General features: G+C 37.2%; 1 protein-coding gene across 3 annotated transcripts in view; it reads right to left on the reverse strand.

Annotated features, from left to right (window-relative positions):
• Positions 1–10,036: 10,036 nt before the first annotated feature.
• The window catches only part of LOC122564773 (arrestin domain-containing protein 1-like), a 59,234-nt gene continuing 48,309 nt past the window's right edge, over positions 10,037–20,961 (reverse strand). For all 3 annotated transcript variants that reach the window (XM_043719983.1, XM_043719984.1, XM_043719985.1), the window contains exons 4-8: positions 19,323–19,477; positions 18,232–18,414; positions 16,574–16,750; positions 14,294–14,699; positions 10,037–14,048 (exon numbers count right to left, since the gene is read on the reverse strand). In XM_043719983.1, the coding sequence (XP_043575918.1) occupies positions 13,984–14,048; positions 14,294–14,699; positions 16,574–16,750; positions 18,232–18,414; positions 19,323–19,477 (986 nt within the window). In that variant the 3' untranslated portion in view covers positions 10,037–13,983. The remainder of the gene's footprint in view (positions 14,049–14,293; positions 14,700–16,573; positions 16,751–18,231; positions 18,415–19,322; positions 19,478–20,961) is intronic.

Raw genomic sequence — 20,961 nt, forward strand, 5'->3', positions numbered from 1 at the left:
AGGAGGGTGGGCGAGGGAAGAGTGGGATGGAAGGACGAGAGAAGGGGAGGGAAGGGGAAGGGAGGAAGAAGTGGGAGGAGAGAAAGAGATCAGGGAGAGAAAACGAAAAAGAGAGGGAGACAGATCACAAGTGGCACCAAGGTGTATGCCGAGATCACGAAGGTTGACAAGTTGCTAAGTGGGCAGTCTGATGGAGATATACAAGAACAAGTAGTGGCGCCATGAATGTTTAAATAAATAAGAGGGGTAGGAAAAGCAAACAGTTTAGAATGATTGGTAAGGTTTCAGTGTGTGTCTTGATGAAGACCACCACAAAATAATCCAGGCGAGGAAGATGACAAAACTTAGGGTGGCAAGAAGGGTGTGTAGTTGAGGGTGTGGTGCTGGAAAAGCACAGCAGGTCAGGCAGCATCTGAGGAGCAGGAGAACCGATGTTTCGTGCATAAGCCAAGGGCACACTCTTGACTCTGATCTCCAGAATGTGTAGCGCTCACTTTCTTGAGAAAGTATACGTACAGTTAGCCAGTCCACTCAACGTCAGGATGAATGTTAAAAAATACTGAATTCAAACTATTAGCTCAGAGAATCAGATATTCATTATTCAGATGGACAGTGATGCCCACATACCAAGGATTACTTTTTAAAAAATGATCATTGTTTGATATCCAGTTGCAATGTTACACTGAGAAGACCCATTATTTCCCACCTGGTAAGGTTCTGCATAGCTTTAATTTTAAATAAAATTGTTTGTAAGTGACATTGTTGAAAACCGGAAAACTAATCTTTTTAAGTAAATCAATGCACAGATACAGCTGGTTTTAAGTTCATTTGTTTGTTTTGTTAATTAATTGGCCCAGTGAGGTACAACTCTGACCACACGCGCAGGCATTCAAAATATCCTGCATTACTTTAGCTGCTTGAAAAGAACCATCAACAGCTCACATCAGTGCAGTGAAACGTCTGATTTCTTTCAAGTTCAAGATATATTTGACAAAATAACATGGGAAGGCTGGTGATATGATGAAAGACTAACAGCCATAGTATAGGCAAAGGCATCTGAAACCTCTTGTACATTAGCAGCCAGAAGGTAGTCACAAATTAATACCATTTTAATGAGGGAAGTAATTAACGTCGTGGGGGAATGGTTCATTGGCTCCGTTCTTAGATCTCTGCCATCATCCACATGGAATGTAGACGGGGGAATCGGGTGAATAGCCAAGTTCTTTTCCCCAAGGTGGGGAAATCTAAAACTAGAGAGCATAGGTTTAAGGTGAAAGGGGAAAGGTTTAAAAGGGACCTGAGAGGCACCTGTTTATACAGAGGGTTGTGTGTGTATGGAATGAGCTGCTGGAGGAAGTGGTGGAGGCTAGTACAATTACAACATTTAAAAGTCATCTGGATGGATATATGAATAGTAAGGGTTTAGAGAAGTATGGGCCAGATGCTGAAAAATGGGACTAGATTAACTTTGGATGTCTGGGCAACATGGACGAGTTGGACCAAAGGGTCTGTTGTTGTGCCGTACAACTCTAATGACTCTCAAAGTAACTCAAGACTTAAATTCCTATAATTAAAAACAAAGTACTGGAAAAACTCAGCCACTGTGAAGACAGAAATAGAGTTAATGTCTTGAAATCCAATATGATTCTTCTGAACTGAAGGGGCAAAAATAAAGTTAGGTTTTATGCCATTGGAACAAGTGGAAAAAACAAAGTGTATCCAGAGCAAAAGACAAAACAGGTGCTACTGGCAGTACAGGAGCGATATACATTAAGACTAGAGTTATTAATAGAAAATAGGTCAGCTTTGCTGAGGGCAAACCCATACAAGATGTGAAGGCAGGCAAAGAGTACAAACAAAATGGAGGACAGTGCATGGTCTGAAGTTGTTGAAAACAACATTGAATCCTGAAGACAATAAAGTGCACAAGGGGATAATGAGGTACCTGCTCCTCCAAACAGCACTGGGCTTTGCTGGAACCAAGGAGCAGGCCAGTACAAAAACAGCAGCAAATTTGGTTCTTTGAAATCACAAGCAGGGGCAAAGCAAAGTAGCTCCTCAAAGTGGTCACCGAGCTTGGAGGAGGTAAAATGGCAAGTATTACACCTGCTGCAATTATACAGAAATGCGCTATTTTGGTGGGGAAGGCTTTAGGAGATGTTGGCTGAGACAGACAAGTTGACCAGGGTGACAAGGAGGGAACAGACCCTGTGGAAAGCTGACAAGGGAGGAAAGTGAGGGAAGATGAGATTGAATGTGGCATCTTGTATTTGAAAACAGTGAAAACAAAAACTAGTTAAATATAGTCTTTAGAAGAACCTCTGATCTGTGATAATGATTAGGAACGGTATGTAAGAGAAATAAGTGCAGAGTCATGTGTGTTAGTGCAAAATTCATGAATGCTATTCACAAGATGACTGAATGTTAAACAGAGCGAGTGGGGAACCTGAAATAGGTCACAACTTTGAACAGAAATGTAGCTAAGAGAAAGTAAAAATGTGCAAAAATGTCAAATGTGGTGAATGTCATGCAATTATAGTAAAAGCTATAATGATGTACACAGTTTTGACGATGAAAACTCCAAGAGGAGAATAGAGATTCATTTTATATTTGATGACAGCGCTATTCTAAACATGATCCGTAGGCTTTTAAAATTATGTTGCAAGAGTTCAAAACATGTTCTGCTTAATTATCTTTAAGCTAACAAGGCTGCTCTAATTAGCTACACAAGTCCCAACCTAAAAAACAAAACTTTTTAAAATGTAATTAAAGGAGATTTATAAATCAACACTGGATGTTTGCTCAAAAACCAAGGCCATTCTCCAAAACACACCAATACTCCAATTCTAATCTATTCAAACTTCTAGAGCCACATCCTGTACACCCATTTATCCTGCTCACCTCTGACCTCCAAAGCTGTAGAACACTTAATATTCTTGTTGTCTCATATAGAAAGAGACCATTTGGACCATCAAGTTCACACCTCCAAAGAGCATCTAGCTCCCTATCCTATACCAATAACCCATATTTATCATGGCTAATCTACTTAGCCCTCATATACCTGGATACTACAGGACAATTTAGCATAGCCAATCCACCTAACCTGCACATCTTTGGACTTTGGGATGAAACCAGAGCACCTGGCAGAAATCCATACAGACATGAGAACATGCAAACTCTACACCAGGGGTGGGGAACCTGCGGCCTTCTAGGCCATTGCGTGTGGCCTTTTGAATGAATCCAAATTTTGCAGAACAAATCTTTTATTTTTTATGTTTTTTTCATCCTTTATTATTTTATTTTAATTTTAAAATGAATGTATTTAAAATACCAGAGTAAAAGATGATTCAACTAAATCCTCACAGACTGACCGCCACAATTTTAAAAATTGGGAAGTCATAAGGGCTATTTCGACACCTGCTATGCTCATAATTTGGTTATAATGCGACTCTAGAACGTATGTTATCTTCCCCGTCTGACTGGTGCCACTACCGCCAGAGGCTGGTTGGCGCCAGTGTCTATCAACTTACGACAACAGTGCACGTGGCTTTCCATTTGAAGTGAACTAATAACTTGGAACCGATCACTGTAGCATCAAGATTTTCACAAATTATGCAAATTTTGAATATATAATTGAAGTTTCTTAGATGCGGCCTTATTAGATTACAACTAACAATGCGGCCTTCCAACATGAAAAGGTTCCCCACCTCTGCTCTACACAGTCACCTAAGGCTGGAATTGAACCAGAGTCTCTAGCACGGTGAGACAGCAGTGCCAATCAAAAGCTATCATGCACCATATATATTAGTCTAAATACTGGCCCTAACTTTGTTACAATTGATTCTTGCTGCATATGAATCTGAGGAATGTCCAGCTTGCAATTTACCATAGATAAAAAAAATTCTCAAGTCCAAGAATCGACAAACCTCTTGCGATTCGCAACCTCCAGTGTCTCCAAAACAATGTTGTTAACTCAAAAGGGAAAAAAAATCAAAGAAATCTAAAATAATACTAGTTTTCATTTGACACGTTTTGGTAATTTGAAAAACATTCAAGGTGGGGATAGAGGGAGAATGAAAAATCATTTGAGCCATTAACAGTCTTTTTGCTTTGCAATTGGTTTGGGAAGGATGCGTGCAGACATGTTAGGTACCCAATGGTAGAGGTAAAAGGATAACTCGTATGCTTAACAAAATATCCAATCAGAGATGGCAACCCTGAGGTTGGGGCAACACGGTGATTCAGTGGTTAGCACTGCTGCCTCAGCACCAGGGACCTGGGTTCGATTGCCACCTTGGACAACTGTGTGGAGTTTGCACATTCTCAGGTCCTCGTGGGTTTCCTACGGACGCTCTGGTTTCTTCCCACAGTCCAAAGATGTGCAGGTCAGGTGAATTGGCCATGTTAAATTGCCCATAGTGTTAGGTGCATTAGTCAGGGGTAAATATGGGGAATAGGTCTGGGAGGGTTACTCTTCAGAGGGTCGGTGTGGACTTGCAGAGCCAAAAGGCCTGTTTCCATACTGTAGAGAATCTCATCTAATCTAACCCCTGAAGATACACCTTATCTGGTTAGAGGGGGGGGGAAGGAACAGGGAAATTCATGGGGAGAATTGTCCAGTGCTTGAATGAGATCATGACCAAGTGATTGTGATACTTTGTATTTGTGACAACAAAAAATCATGACAGAAGTGGGAGAAATAACTAACAATATGGAACCACTTCCATGAGAAAATACAGGTAGTAGAGTTCTCATTTTCAAAGATTAAAATGCTAAACTGTGTAAAATTTTTACCAGCAGAAAAGTGAACAAGGAAAACCTGTAATTTGTTTGGCACTTTGTCTTGAATAAAAAATGCAATGAAACAAGACCAAACCTTTAAATAGGTGCAGGTGGCTTATCAAATTTAAATGTCAGGCAGAAACTGGTTCATCTAGATTTTTTAAATGGCTATCAAAAATGAACTGAACTCAACAGTTGTCACCTAACTTGCATGTATGCAAGAATATTGCACTTCAGCTGTCTTTGGATAAGAAATTGAAATAGTTTCTGATTTAACTTGGGTTACACGGTCTGAATGTGGAATTGAGCAGCAAGGCTCCACTTCTGACCCCAGTCCAAGCTCTCTCTGGTGTCATCCATTCTGCGAAGCACGTAGGAATGATTTTGCCGTTGGCAATGAAATAGTATTAAATATTTATTATGTTTGTACTTGACCATAGACAATTTGTGGATCTGTGGAGGAACAAAACGCAGTAATTGGCCCAGTCATTTCAGCACAATGCCCTTCAAAGGTAATCTAGAAGCCAAGGTGATGGATATCCATTCTGTAGGTCCTTAAATGCACTACACCATCTCCAACTTCTCCTTCCACCTGATAGGTGTTCACATTACTCCTTTTCCTGTGGGATATGTGCCCATGTGTCAAAGGATTTATCCTTTCAGCAATCACTTTTCCATCAGAATCTCCCACAAACTCCCTTGAACCAGTCCGCTACAGTACATCTATACTGGTGATGACCAGAATCTTGTATGGAAAGATGTTCAACTTACAGAATAGCTGGACAGTTCTTCCCTTGTCTTGCTGGCAAGATTCTAAGAAATTTAACCAAATTAACAAAGATGTCAACTGCAATCAGGTTTTCAAAATGTGAGGAGCTAAATAATTGAAAAATTGCCAGTGAGTAAAGGGGAATCATGACAGAAAACACCTGAAAGCAATGCAGTGATTTAACTTCAAAATTTATTTTCATTACTCCAGTATTTGATGAAAAGGAAGCATATTTATACAAACCATTTTATTAAGATCCTTCCTGTTTGGAAGACACAAACTTGAACCAATTTGAAGTGCAACCACCTAACCCATCCACTGTCTGACTTAAGATTTTGTTTTCATTTTATCTCAATTCTATTTTTTCCTTTCTTTCAACTGGTTTTCATGTTCTTTGACACAACTTTACATTGAATTAAATATTCAAACTTATATTTCTTGTTTTAAATTTTGCACATCTTGTTAGGATTTTTCAAGGTAATGAACACATGCTGTTGTTAGCCTATTCACACAGGTTCTCGATTACCTTTGAAGGGCATTGTGCTGAAATGACTGGGCCAATTACTGCGTTTTGTTCCTCCACAAATTGTCTATGGTCAAGTACAAACATAATAAATATTTAATACTATTTGTTCATTACCAACGACAAAATCATTCCGAGGTGCTTCGCAACAATCCAGTCAGTTCTTGCTTCCACAATTTGCTTTGGTCACATAAATTATGGAGGTGCACTCGTCAAAATCACAAGTATTAACCCATGTGAAAAAGCCAGTCCTCATCTCTCCAATACTTTCAACATTGTTGACTATTCCATGCTCCTGAGGTAACTCTTCTGCAATTTTCTCTCCTGATTCCTCTTAGAGCAGATATTACATAGCCTGTGCCTACATGGCCACCCCTGGCATTGTTCAGGGATTCAACCCTGGCCTTCTCTTTCCAACTCTGATACAATTTGGAATCAAAACCAACTTCCACACAAGTTAACTCTATTATTGCCTTCAATCTACAGAAAGTAAACTACATTAATTGAAAATTGATTGAACCTAACTTTGCTGCAGCTTAGTGTTAAAAATCAATTAGCCTTGATGCTTTCAAACTCCCCGACTGCCAATGCAGTTGGGAGATACTGAACTTTTATTCAGTTTTGCCTCCAACACCTGCTCTTTTACCGTTACTGTTTTGTTGCATTCTGCAAAGTTTATCGTATTTTAGACACTTCACTACTGAGGTAACAATTTCTCCATCGTTCTTCTAGCTAGCTTGCTTATTGCAACTATCCACCAGTCACTACTTTGAAAAACTGCAGAGCCCAATATCTTTACAGTCAAAGTTCTTCAATCACGCAGTTGCAGTCTCTCAATTCTCTATTGCATTGCCTTCCCAAACATAAATTAAAAAATGTTTCCTAGAAAACAAAGAACGTTAAAAAGAAATTTAAGCAATATTAGAAATAATGAGACATTATAGTTACAAATGCATACACTCAAACTATCAGGGCAAGGATGTGATTAAACAAAAGACAGCTCCATTTTCAACAGCCCAAGCAAACGTTGAAATGATGCTCAAAGTTTGTCCATACAGGCTCTTGGTTTGTCCCATGCCAATACCCAGAATGGAAGCCTGCGAGGTGCTTTCCAAATATACAAAGCAGTTCATCTCCAGGATAGAAAACAGTACCTTCTGAAAATTCCACCTACTTTCAGACTGTGGATGTCAAAGCACCATACAGAGTATTAGCATTGTAAGTCTTTTCATTTCATTGCTTCAAGTTACTTTAGTACAACGCACAGTCAAGGAACAAAATTGAAATTTTTAGCAAAATTAATAAATAGATCTTAGGAAGCAGATGATCAAATTTTATACCCAAACTCAAGAATAATGCTCCAAAAAGAAACTGAACTGTACGCTATTTCAGGAATTTAGGATTCTTATTAGATTTTAAAACAATAGAAATTTAAAAAATTTAATGAAATGAAAATAAGAGTTAATCGCCAAAAGATATCAAAGGATCTGACACAAAATGGAACTTAGTGGTGTTTCTCTGTGAAAGAACACAAAGGAAACATTTGCAAACATTAGTCAAATGTAGAAAAAATATTGGTAGGAATATCAACATGCAAGGTTTCATGTACCATCTGCCATTTGTAAATTATAAATATTTAAAAATGTACTTAAAAACTGCAAATACCAAATTTCTAAATTCTCTACTGTTGGGAATTAAAATTTAGGCCAAGAGAAGGGGTGCAGCCTCTTCTGTACTCCTGAGTTTATTGAGAGCAGGAAGCTCTAACCTAATTGCCAGAGAACCTAGCAAACGCCATGCTTATTTCAAATACTGAGGTAAACTGAAAATTAATGCAAGGCATCTGCCTGGACTGTTGTTACTGTGGCCAAAGATTGTGTACTTGTGTAGGGGGAAATTACAATTACAGTACTATATAATAAAGCTATAACAAAAGCTCAGGTTCCAAATGATTTATTTGCATGTATAACAAACTTTTTATTACTTATCTATGGGACCAGAAGTGTGCAAGTTGTTTAAATAGTCTGGATAATCAAGAAGTCCACATAATGTAAAAACATGAACTAATAGAAACACAGGAGTACACACATTATTGTTATACTTTATCCACAGCATACATCTCAAATAAGTTAACTTCACCTCAAATAAAAAAAAATTACCGGCAGAGTCAACTGACTAAACCGAAATTATGGAAATCACTATGGTTGACAAGAAATTAACGTGAAATTGAATGAACTGTTGATATTTAGCGTGGCCATTCAATTTAAGCATGTTTATGTCGAGGTAAATAAATTGAAAAACTATAATGATTGGACAAACTAACAGTAGAGTTCAATGCATTTGAGATACATAATTATGCCGATTTATTGACAGCACCAGTTAAAACAAAGTTTGCTGTCAAAGGATAACTGTTTAGTTTCATTATTCTTCAAAGCCAGCAATTATTCTACTTGGATTTGAATATTAGTGTTGATCTTTGCCTGGTAATAGTTTGCCATCGACAAATTAAAAGTTTGAGCGAACAGAACCAAATGAAACTTCTGACAAGTAATTCTGTTCAGTTTTGCTTCTAGTGTTAAATTTAGTTAGTTAAACTTCAAGGAAGAGATTCTAGAACAAGTTTCTACAACATTATCATTCTTTAGAATACTGAAATATATACCATCTTTCAGTATGATCAAAGGGAAATAAACCAGAGGCTGGCATGATGAACCAAAATGTTAGTTTTGACTTCTGAACATTCCTGTGCTTTTATCCAAGTGTTAACACTACATTCTCTGTGCAAAATTTCACAAAAACAGCAACATTTCTTTCAAGGAAAGTTTTATTAATATGTTGCTTGACTACTCAATTTACATTTTCAAATAATTACATTAAAATGTGAAACAATAAGGTGCAACAATAAATCAAAGTTTATTACAAAAATATTTGGGAAATTAACTTCAATGTATTCTATGAAATATTCAGAAGAAGAGTAATTTCTATGTGAAAAATGTTAAAGTAGTCATAAAGCTACAAACCAATAGTCTGCATCTGTTTAAAACAATTTTCTGTCTAAATACAGCATAACTGTTATACATGTTTAATACAACTGAACTATTAAAATGCACAGTTGAAAAGATTAATTTTCAATATTTGTTTTCAGAACAAATAGTACTAAGCACTTAAGAGTACTGAGGGATTTATCACATTTTCCAAACAAGTTAAGCCTTGCCAGATGCTGCCCTACCTCTTAATACAGTGATTCATGAATTGTGAAAAATGAAATGCCTGGTTATCGTAGGATAGAAAGGAAGAGGAGAAAAATTCAATAAAATTTTATTGGATAACTAATGGAAAAATACAACGCTTTGGCAGCAAGCTGAAAGAGAGATGCAAATAACAATCCAATTCAGGTTTCGATACCTATGCTTATCCGAAGTGTGGAAGGACAGTATTTTTACATTAAAATGACAGGCAATGAAAAGGTTCTTATATACCAAGATTAGTGAAGTAATCAAAATTCTTTTTGATATGAAATTTGGTACTAAAATCCAAAATCCTCAGCATAGGATGCTCTTAAGGACCTTAAAGAACACCAAATCACAAAGCACAGAAAAACATAGGAAATGCAATTCTATACAAACCATAGCATGTTAAACAGTTTTAAAAATATAATTTTTGGTAATTTGATTCACACCAATACTTCGAAGCAATTTTCTGTCTCAAATGACTATCAGGATAATCGCCAATCAAAATACTGGTGCTGTTAATGAGGCACAAACATTTTTGGCATAACATTTTGTTTCTTCTATTTCCAAGGAAATGCACTTTTCCAAGCAAATGTCTATTTCAAAACCTAAATTCAGTACTAACTAACTTCGGAAAAGGCAAATGCTTGCTTATTTCAGTTAGATATATATCATAGGCTTGGTTAGTAACTACATGCTTTAAATGGAGTAGGGAAATAAAACAATTGCATGATTTAAGAAATGTGTAAGTAGAATCAGGCTACACTATATTGGTAAGGCAAGAAAACTTCCTCCAGTGCATAAGACAACAAATAATAAGACTTAATTAAATAAGTTTAAAATTCATGATTGAGGGTCCTCAAAGTTAATATTGTAACAGGAGTGAAGATACTGGACAAAGCAGAAATTCTCTCTAGTTCTAACAATGCCAAAAACGCAGAATAAGATGATATTTTTACAAGTTGTACATTAGAATTCTTACTGATTTGTAGTTGTTAATCAAGCAGCATGAGCACGAGGGGAATGCTCCTGTTAAATTGTAATATTAACTTTTAACGTCCCAAGTTCTACAAAAAGGCACAACATCAGTAATAAGTTACAACTTTAAACAATATTCTAAGATACTGGACAGCAGTAAAACATTGGAGTTACAGAATTCAACTTTCTCCCTTTTAAAATGGCTGGTGCAAATTTCAACAATCTTTTAGCACGACAAAGTGTCTTAGTCTTTCTAGCTGTGAAATTCATCATCCTCAGTTACTTCATTCCCATCCTTCATGTAGGATATTATTTTCAATTCAAAATATTGAGGGAGCTGGCAAGCTGAAGGCAATGGAATGAATGCACACACCATCCTGTAGCTGAAGATCATGCCAAAAGAGGAAAACAGTATTTATACAGTTAAGGACTATTTTCCACTTCAGTATGAGAGCACAATAGCTTTCCAGGACAGAACACCAAATTGCAAAACAGGCACACAGAATTACTTTCAATGGATGAAAGAGGATGATTAGCCATTCTCCAATTGAGGAAACGCCCCAACCTTGCTAAGATCTTATTTGGATCCTGAAAAGAATCTATTCTTTCACGCTGCAGAATCATCTCAACTTCTCTCACTCTTTGCTGCAATATATAATACTCAATGTATTTTGGACAATTATTTTAAATCCAATTGAACATACTTCATTACTTTGAAGATTAGTTCACATTTTGTCTCCATGTTCAATAATGACTAGATTGATGAGAAAAAGTCTAAGCACTAACATTTGAGTAACTTTGGTCTTCAGAGATAAATGCATTAATATTTCAATTTAAAATGACAAAGCTTTCAAAGTTAGCTTTATTTAGTAATGTGACATTTATTTTTCCTCGAGCCTTCAAACCACGTACTCAAACATATGCCTAGAATAGTTTAGTCATAGAAAGCATTTAGTTCCTTCAGCTAGATAAGAGCAGGGCAAGTGGAATTCTGCATATTTCATTTGCTATAGTTTACACTTAGATATTCAAGCCCTGAGATTTTCTAATAAAATATGCATTAAAAAAACTAAACCTACTGTTTTGCAATTCTATTAGATCAGCAGAGTAGAAAGTTACCAGACAACTATTGCTCCATCACAAAAATAAAACACACAACTGCATCCGTTAAATGGCCAACGACATTAGTTCATTAGATTCATACCAATACAGAGGAGAAAAAACCCTCCCTTTATTTCCTCATGGGTCTCTCACTGTGTGCACTATCCCAAATCAGATTCAGCCAAGTTGATGTTCATTCAAGCATCAGCCACTGTTGCTTGATATCTCGATGACAGAAAGTACATTAAACTTTGCTGCATAATCCACAGACAATAAGTTTTCCTTTCTTATGGAACATATGCTTGTGAGCTATTGCTCTAAATCACTTGAGCGCTCAAATGTCATGGCGCACTGGAATACCTGTATATTCATTTGGATAATGCCCAAAAGAATGTTTGTTGTTTTAAATCAAGCTGTGATGCCCTTATCAGTGCAATATACAAGATGTGCTTAATAATTCACAAAATAGCAGTCGATGTATCTTGTGAAATACTGTCAAAGTCCTAAAGTATTTTAAAAAGCTGATCTTTAAAACATTAATTGATTTCATTAAATGTTGAGACCATTGTTAGTATATTAAAGGCTTTCACTATATATATTAGCTAATCACTGTGGAGATGCAGAATCGGTAGGTAAAATTGTTCTACAGATTTCAGTAATTTCCATGGAATTCAAAATGCTATGCAAACTTCCAAGTGATCCATGGAAAAATGTCTTTAGTCAGCTGGCACTCCGTGTTAGACTATTTTTCCATACAAGTTATTACTTATACATATAATGGAACAAAATATTTGAAATAACATGGTCAAGGTTGGAATTTATGGGCAGCACAATAAAAACTCAAAAATGACGATTCCCTTCATTCCTATACTGTTAGTACAAAATGTAAGCAAATTAATTTAAGTTTTGTTCCAGTCTCACTTTACCTTTCCAAATGAAAATATACTTCAATGAATAAACCTGTTTGAATAAAACTATTCCCATAATAAAATTAAAATTCCACACGAATAGCAGCAGTATAACAGCTAGCTTGACCACTAGCATCAAGAGTCAATTGGACATTAATAAAAAGCACAGTCTTGATGAATTTTGCCTCTTTTTTTTAAAAAAAGGACCTAGAGATGTAGTTAAACTGGATTTAAGCTAAAAGGGCAACAAGGTGGTGGACAATTAAATATTTCAGATTCAGTTCATTACCTACTTCTATCCACCTTTCCTGCAAAATAAGAGTGTGTTCAGAACTTCTAAAAGGCTTATCAGTTAAGCTTCATCCCTTGCGTATGCCACATCTATTCCCTCATAAATCAAAATGCTTTTGTAAACAAGTTATCCCGAGTACAGGTGGAAGTTCTTGCTCACAGCAAGAAAAACAGCCTGCAGCCAGCACTTCTGGCAGCATTGCAGCACATAGGCTCAGCAAGAATTTTGATAAGAGTTTCATCAATTTAGAGTTAACATGCAAAACCAGCCTTCATATCTTAACATGAAACATTTGTTAGTAGGATTCTCAGTCATATGTAATTTCAATTTTTTCAGTATTTAATACTTTAGACCACTGCAATTCCCGAGAAACCATCTACTTTCATTGTAAAACCCAATTAGTCTGTCATTCAAATATCCTCCCATACTAAACCTGTGCTTAGAGGTTAGGCAAAGTTATTCAGCACCTCTAAACTCTGCACATAAAACTTTAATCCTGAATGTTATTGAATACAGTAGTAGAAAATTGCATTATGTTTAGTGAGTAATTTGCTTTGACCTGATTTTAATAAGGCTCAAGTTGTAAATGTGAAATCATCATACAGGATTTCAAACTTGCCATTTTCATGTGCTAGCTCAAAGAGCATGCCACAACTTTCCAAAACATACTAACATTTATAAATACTGTATATATAGACATCTCTCTCATGAAACAAATTATAAGAAAGGTGTGCAAATCAAAGTGAAAGGATCCCTAAACCATTCTGCTTAGCATCAATTCTTTAAAAAGGTCAGCATACTCAAACCTGGCCTGTGATCCATGTAACGAATACACAGCTAAGTACAAAATGTACTGAAGTAGCCTCAACTTGATTACAATTGAGATTGACTTTCTACTGCAAAAAGACCACTTCAAATGGGACCTCTATCTGAGCAACCATTAAGGAATGTTATCACGACACCTTGGTTCTTAAGGCTCAAAAGTACTTTAAAGCTTGCAGCTTGCTCCACAGAAATGAGATTGCAGAAAGTCTTTCAATTCACAGTTTAAGGTGAAGCTGTTTAACAAGAGTAGACCTGCATTATTTATATGCACACAGCTGGAGGCATTAACATTTACATCCATGTCCTTCAGTATTCGGCGTCCCAAAAGCAAGGATCAATAAAAAGAGTAAACACAGATTTACAGTCCAGCATGGGCGCAGTAAATAGGTAGTTTGTGCAGAGCATTCCAAGCTGTAGAAGTATCTGTGGTCCTTGATAATGCATTTCGATAATGACTTTTCAGCTTCTTCAATCTCAGAACACATTTGCAGTGCTGCATTGCAAAGTTGTTTTCCAGTAAAATGTAACTAAAAGGCATTTCAGCACATCAACAGCACTATCTCTTCTGTAGCACATTACTGTCCTGCACTCATGCTGGAGTTAGCACTGCTGCAACTCTCTTCATATGTTGGGGGAGGATCTATTAAAAGACAAAACAACAGTCACAATGTGCAAACAGTTGCCATGTCTTTGCTGAGCAAAACTCTTTAATTGTTTTTTTTTCCAAGTCATTAGAAACCTTGAAAATAAGATAGGAATGCAGGACATCTGTAGCCAGAGTTGCATTTACTACTAAGACATTGCTACTAGTTTAAATATAAAGGAAAAGATAAATCTTGAAAGAGCTCTATATTTTAGAACGAATAATAAAATCAGAAAACCTACCATATGGATATGCCCATGAACTATATTCAGGAGGTAAAATCAGAGGATTTTCACTAAGATCTGCAACAACAGGCCCATCTGCGTAGTAAGGGACTGTAGCACCAGTTGAAATACAAAGCATGGGACCAGGAAGCTGCTCACGAGTATTGCTTTCAAAGCCAGATGCTTGGCTGTAAGTATGAGGTGATAACGTCTGTTGCTGAGAGTGGCTTTTGGTTGGAAGAATTATATTATCCATGGGCTGATAACCAGTAGCCCCAATATCTTCAGCTGGAGGAGCTGTGGGGATTACTGTGGGTTGAACAGCTTGAGATTGCCTGGATGGAGTCAGCGGTGGACTGTTCACAGCAATATTTCCAATATAAATCGGTAAGCTGACTAAAATCTCTGGCGATCGGATAGAAACCTGTTAAACACAAAAAAAGTGCTCTCACTTTATTTCTGATTTTCCACAATCATTGCAAAGTTGAAAGTCTCATTGTATGATATTAGAATTCTAAAAGTAGTTAAACATCTAAAAGTCCCCTAGTCGGCAACATACTACTTCCTGATGTAAAACTAAGTTCGAGGCAATAAAATACTACATTTATTTCCTGGTTTGTGTTGAACAGGCAGTCAAATGAGACTCAGGGCCCATCACGATTAAGTCCAATAGTCACTGCATAGTTTTAGAAGTATTGAACTTAACAAAAAGCTGTGAATGTCTGCAGAACTGCATCAGAAGAGGAGGGAAAAACGAGAACTATGGAGCTTATGGTTTTGAAAGGAGTGGCATTCCAGACTGATATAATCTACTGTGAAGGTGCATACTAAACAATGCTGCCTCACTCAACAATGAGGTTAGACAAGTCAGGGTTTCTCTTATGTAAAGGTACTCCATCATTCATCATAATTGCTGGTTTTCATAACACTCTATTGAATGTTTTATGGCACCACAAAACTGGAGGATAAGCTGTTTAGGGGTGGAAGAATCAAGTTTATATTAATCTAGGAGACTGAATGGTCCTAGTTCAGACAGAGACTACTGACTAGCTTGAGTACAGGAGAACGGAAGGATAGGTAATAGCTGCTGACAGGACAAATGTAAGCACTTGGGGAACAGCTGTTAATGCTCAGAATGAGTAACACTTAATTGGGGAGAAAGTAATACTTGGAAAAAAGAACACGCATTGCACACAGTTCAAAGTCATAATTTAGAAGTTCTTCTCTTGATCCCTATAAGATGCAGTCCTCCTCTAATTGATTTCTATTGTAGCCCTCACCTTCACTTCAGACAAGCTGGCCTTGTCTTCAGCTGTTGTGACAGTGCTGCACCTTTAGCAAGGTTATGGTGTCCTTAGTTTCTCCCCCCCCCCAAGAGGGATTGTAAAGGCAGAGGTTCCGATTAGTCTGAAAATTTCTACTTGAAAAGGCTTTTAAATTTTTGTTTAAAACACTCATACAATGAAAGGGAAGTGGCCAGTTCTCCCAGTTCAGGGTTCTTTTCTGGTTTGGTTTTAGCAAGCTGCTGGGGGAGAAGGTTCCCTGATTCAACAGAGGTTTTCTGGCCGATTCTCTCTCTGCAATCTCTCTATTGTAAGAACCTGTGTTTGAATTTACCTTTTTGCCAAGGGGTTTGTAATAGGATGTTGCAGGAAATCTGAACAGCTCTTGGTTAAGTTGTGATTTCATACCTGTTGAGTTTTCAAATAGTTATGTTATTCTACATTCAATTTTCTTTTGTTCGTGTGTAAATAAATTGTTTTGTTTAAAACAGTGGTTTGACCAGCTGTAACACTCCTGGATAATTCACCTTACATCAGCTTAAATCAACTTGAAAAGTTAGGACAGGGCTACCTTCTTAAAACGTTTTGAGGGGGTTTGGCCTAGTTCATAACATTATCTCGACTATAAGCTTCAATTTCCTCCCCAAAACTCACTGCTTCTTTACTTACCTGGCCCAAGTCACAGTTTAAAACCTTACTCTTTGATCAAGTATCTGTCCAATTGCTTCCCCCACTGGCGTGATGTCAATTTAGCCTGCTTCATTTTCATGAAGTGCAATGAGATGTTTTACTACATTAAAGATGTCATGTAAACGTCAATTTTTGTAGCACGCCAAAGCTCGAACCCACCACAAGTTACAATATTGTGTTTCAGCAGCTATTGCCAAAGCCGACTGATAAACGTTTGAAGATTGCAATATTTTGTTTGCAGGCACAAAGGAAAAGCTCTTAGGTAGACAAACTTTTCCGTCCTATATCATTTTCTAATTTACAGATACTTAATTATCATTCTCACCTGAATGAAATAATCTATTTGTATTAAGTTGCAACCATGTAGAGATGACTGAGGTAAGGCTGGTACGATGATCTGCTCCTTCCATTCCGCATGTTTCCATGATTTTACCCCTGACCCTTCAACCTCTGCAATTGTCCGCAAGTCATAGATTAAACGCTTTGATTTATAGGTAACTTTCTGTAATAAAATGTCAAAACAATATTACAAACCCCTTAGAGATGGATCAACTTCTTAAAAAAAAGTTGAATTGCCAATTGACAGCTGAAAGAGTGACAGATTTTCACATTTTTTACCTTTAAATGTAACCACCAGGCCAAAATAGTTATATGTTATTTTGTAGATAACCTGTACTCCCAACTAAAAGATCAGAAATTTTTCTTTAGCTTTTAACGAAGGAAACTCACTTCTACAGTAGTGTTCTTCATACAGTCTCAAAATTTTCCTGGATCCACTCAAAGTGATTCTCAAATCCAGAAGGTTTATTTCGTCCCTTTTGTTTCACAGCCTGTTAACTTTCAACTGCAAAATGGTGATTCATTGAGGACTTTCCTGGCTATTCTCCCTTTAGCACAAGTTCAATGCATCCTCCATCTCAACTGAAATCCTCACAAATGTTGCCTTTTTAATCCAAGCTCCTGCAAATATTCTTGCCCCATCAACTGTGGAATTTTTACTTCTAACTGCTCCCTAATTATAGGTAGACTGTACCTGAAGTTTCAGGGCATCTTAGAAACACTTCCCCTCCAAGGTTATTCTCTAAGGCAACAAATCACATGGGCTTTGTATTCAGATTGAAATTATTTAACTATTCTTTAGATCACATTTCTATTCTATCTTGGAATGAAATGGACAGAGTAACTGCTTACAACCTGACATTCTCAATATTTTCCGGAAACTCTAGAGAATAACGGTCATTGCCTCCAAGTGTGAATATTTTACAACTTTTTCCAAGGTCTTCCTTAAAACTTGAACTGCCTCTTAACCAGACCTGTTGGCAGACAAACATCAGAACAGGACCAACAGAAATAAAGCAAAACTCAATTATGGTTGGGGCAGAGGAGCAGGAAAGAATGAATATTTTGATTAAGTGTACAAAGTTAAAAATCACACATCACCAGGGTTTTTTTTCCAACAGGTTTATTTGGAAGCACTAACTTTCAGAGCGCTGCTCCCTTCATCAGGTGATGGGGGAGTATAAGATCGTAAGACACAGAATTTATAGCAAAAGTTCACAGTGTGATGCAACTGAAATTATATATTGAAAAATATTATTTGTTAAGCCTCTCATCTTTTGAAATGACCATGTTAACTTGAGTTCTTTCATAAAAAGTTCTGGGATTTACATATGAAAGAACTGAAACTAACAAGGTCATTCTAAAAGATGAGACACTTAATAAACAATCCAGGTCTTCTTCAATATAGCGTTGACACATGATTAAACAGCTATAAAACAATTATATTCATGAATAATAAACAACATAGTTTGTGACTTTAAATTCCAGATATTAGGCTTTTGCACAGAGCCATTTTTCATTAATACAAGCAATCTCAAATGCATGGAGTAGTTGCGTTATTTTCAGTAGTGTTGCTTCAGCTTATCACGAGTGAAAATTCAACTTTGGAGAAGCTCATGCTGCATGTATATATCTAAACATTACCTGAATGAGACTGGCAACAACAGTACCCATATCCTTCCCAGACTTGTTCTGGATTGCTGTCGTAAGCTGTATGATCTGCCCTGAAGTGTATCCTTTAAGATTAGTGCTCACAGTTAAAGCCACGACTCCACTCTTGACAATCAGGTAGCTAAACTTCTTAGTCATGGATACCACATTTGGCTGCTGCAAAGACAATGAAGGACAAAAAATATTTTGAAAACCAATCGTTAAAAGAAATTGCAAAGCATTTCACTGCCAAGGGATCATTTGACTGCCTTTATTAAGATACGCTCATATAATCTTTGCTTGTTGTTTTTTAGATTAGATTACTTACATCGTGGAATTTACTAGATGGCAGAAATATCCTGGCTATCAAAATGAATGAGAGCTATGTGGTACAGTGAGTCATTTCACAATTTTGAGATCAAATTTGACCATTCCTTAATTGTTTGTTCTCCAAATGCTTCCAGGTAAAAACGCCCCAGTGAAGCTGGTGTAGCTAGCTTCAACTTAAAAATAAAAATGTTGTTATGTAAATAGAATCAGCGTAGCATTGAGAATACAAACAAATACTGCTGGAAATACTCAGCAGGTCTGGCAGAAGTTGACCACAGAAGAATCAATGTGAGATGAGTTTTTATTGACATGAGCTCCAGCATTGTAATCAGCTAGACTTTAGCGTACTTTGTGTTAAAAGGCAACAATTTCAATTTACTCCAACAGTTCATTCAAACATAATTTTACATTTTATAACCATATGTACAAGCTCTGCTCATAAGGAAGCTTACAACTGTGCAAAAATTAATTACGAAAGCAAATCTACTTTAAGTTGGTTGCAAGAGCAGTCTTACAGGACAGTAAAAGATCTGATCACTTGTCCCATCATGTCCCATGCTGGCTCTCTGTGAAAGTAACTCATCAAGTCATCAAAGAGTTACGATTGAATCTGCCTTCAACACATGCAGGTTAACGGATTCCAGATTTGAACCATTCATTGCAAGCAAACATTGTTCTTCAGGTCAGCATATGTTGTTATCATACGCAATAAACGCAATTCAATGTTGCAATTTATGTCAAAGCAAACAACTTACCTCAATATCACTGACATCATTCAGGTTCAGCAGATTAAGAATGTAAAACACCTTTTCAGTTTTATAGTCTTTCGAGAATCGTGCAGTTTCTAATGCAGCTTTGACACGATAGCTTATCTTCCCAAAAAGGCCTTCAAATGAGGTGGGAGCAGTTGCTTTGAAACAGAAAGATTTTACACAAGTTAAATAATCATATGCTTTGCATTCCTTTCCAAAGTAACTGCAATATGAAATTCCAGAAGTGTTTTTAAACACTGGTGCACCCACTGACACACACAAATGGAACAGCAGCATTCATATCCTCCCCAGGAATTTCCTGGATGGTTACCTTCAATTCTCCATATGTTGCTGAGAAATTTGCTTACCCAAGGGAGAGAAGCAGAAAGCAAATTCTGCTATACCTTTTAGTTAAAATTCTGGAGGAAATCTGCCAAAAGTCAAGGAACAAACTAAACAGCTGACCTCTTGGGCACAGAAGAGAAAATGACACATTGGAATCGGAGAAGTCAATTCAGTTTCTTTTTAGTTTAACCCAATCCATGAAATCACGGCTGTTTGTAACCTATAATGATGTCATGGGATGCACGTATCATTGGCTGGACAGCATTTATTACCCATCCCTCATTGCTCTAGATGTGGTGGTGGTGAACTGCCGTAAGTCCATTTTGTGTAGCTGCATCCACAACGCTGTTAGGGAGTGCCAAAATTTTGATTCTGCAACACTGAAGGAACAGTGATATATTTCCAAGTCTGGCTGGTGAGTGGCTTGGAAGGAAACTTGCAAATGGTAGTATTTCCATATACCTGCCACCCATGTTCATCTAGATGGTTGTGGTCAAGCTGTTGTCTTGGTAAATTTGTGATGCATCTTGCAAATGGTACACAATGCCGCTACTGAGCATTGGTAGTGGAGGGAGCGAACGTTTGTAGATATAGTGTCAATCAAGTGGACTGCTAGAATCATTGGAGCTGCATTCATCTAAGGAAATGGGAAGTATTCCATCATAATTCTGGCTTGTGCTTTACAGATAGTGGATAGGCTTTGGAGAGTCAGGAGGCAAGTTACTTGTTCTAAGCTTCCTAACCTAGGATGTACTATAGATGATACTTATATGACTAATCCAGTTTCGTTTCTGATCAATGGTAACCCACAGATTGTTGATACTGGATGGATTCAGTTACTGTTAAGTTATTGAATGTCAAGGGGCAATCAGTAGATTGTACCCTGTTGGAGGTGGTCTCTGCCTGGCACTTAGGTGGCACAAATGTTATTTGTGACTTTTGAGTCAAAATCTGGATATAGTCCAGGTCTTTCTGCATTTGGGCACAGACTGTTTCAGTATCTGAGGGGTCACAAATGGTGAGTATTGTGCGGTCAACAGACAAATCCACTTCTGACCAAATGGTGCCATTTGTGATACAGTTGATGTTTGGGCTTAGGCCACTACCCTGAGGAACTCCTGCAGAGATATCTTAGAGCTGAGATAGCTGACCTCCAAACACCACAATCTTTGCGCCAGGTATGACTGCAACTAGTGAATAGTTTTACTGCAATTCCCATTGACTCTTGTTTTGCTAGAGCTCCTTGAAGCCACAGCTGCTCAAATACAACAATGTCAAGGCATTCACAGAATCCCAA

This window comes from Chiloscyllium plagiosum, chromosome 30 (assembly GCF_004010195.1).
Source record: "Chiloscyllium plagiosum isolate BGI_BamShark_2017 chromosome 30, ASM401019v2, whole genome shotgun sequence".
Lineage (NCBI taxonomy): Eukaryota > Metazoa > Chordata > Chondrichthyes > Orectolobiformes > Hemiscylliidae > Chiloscyllium > Chiloscyllium plagiosum.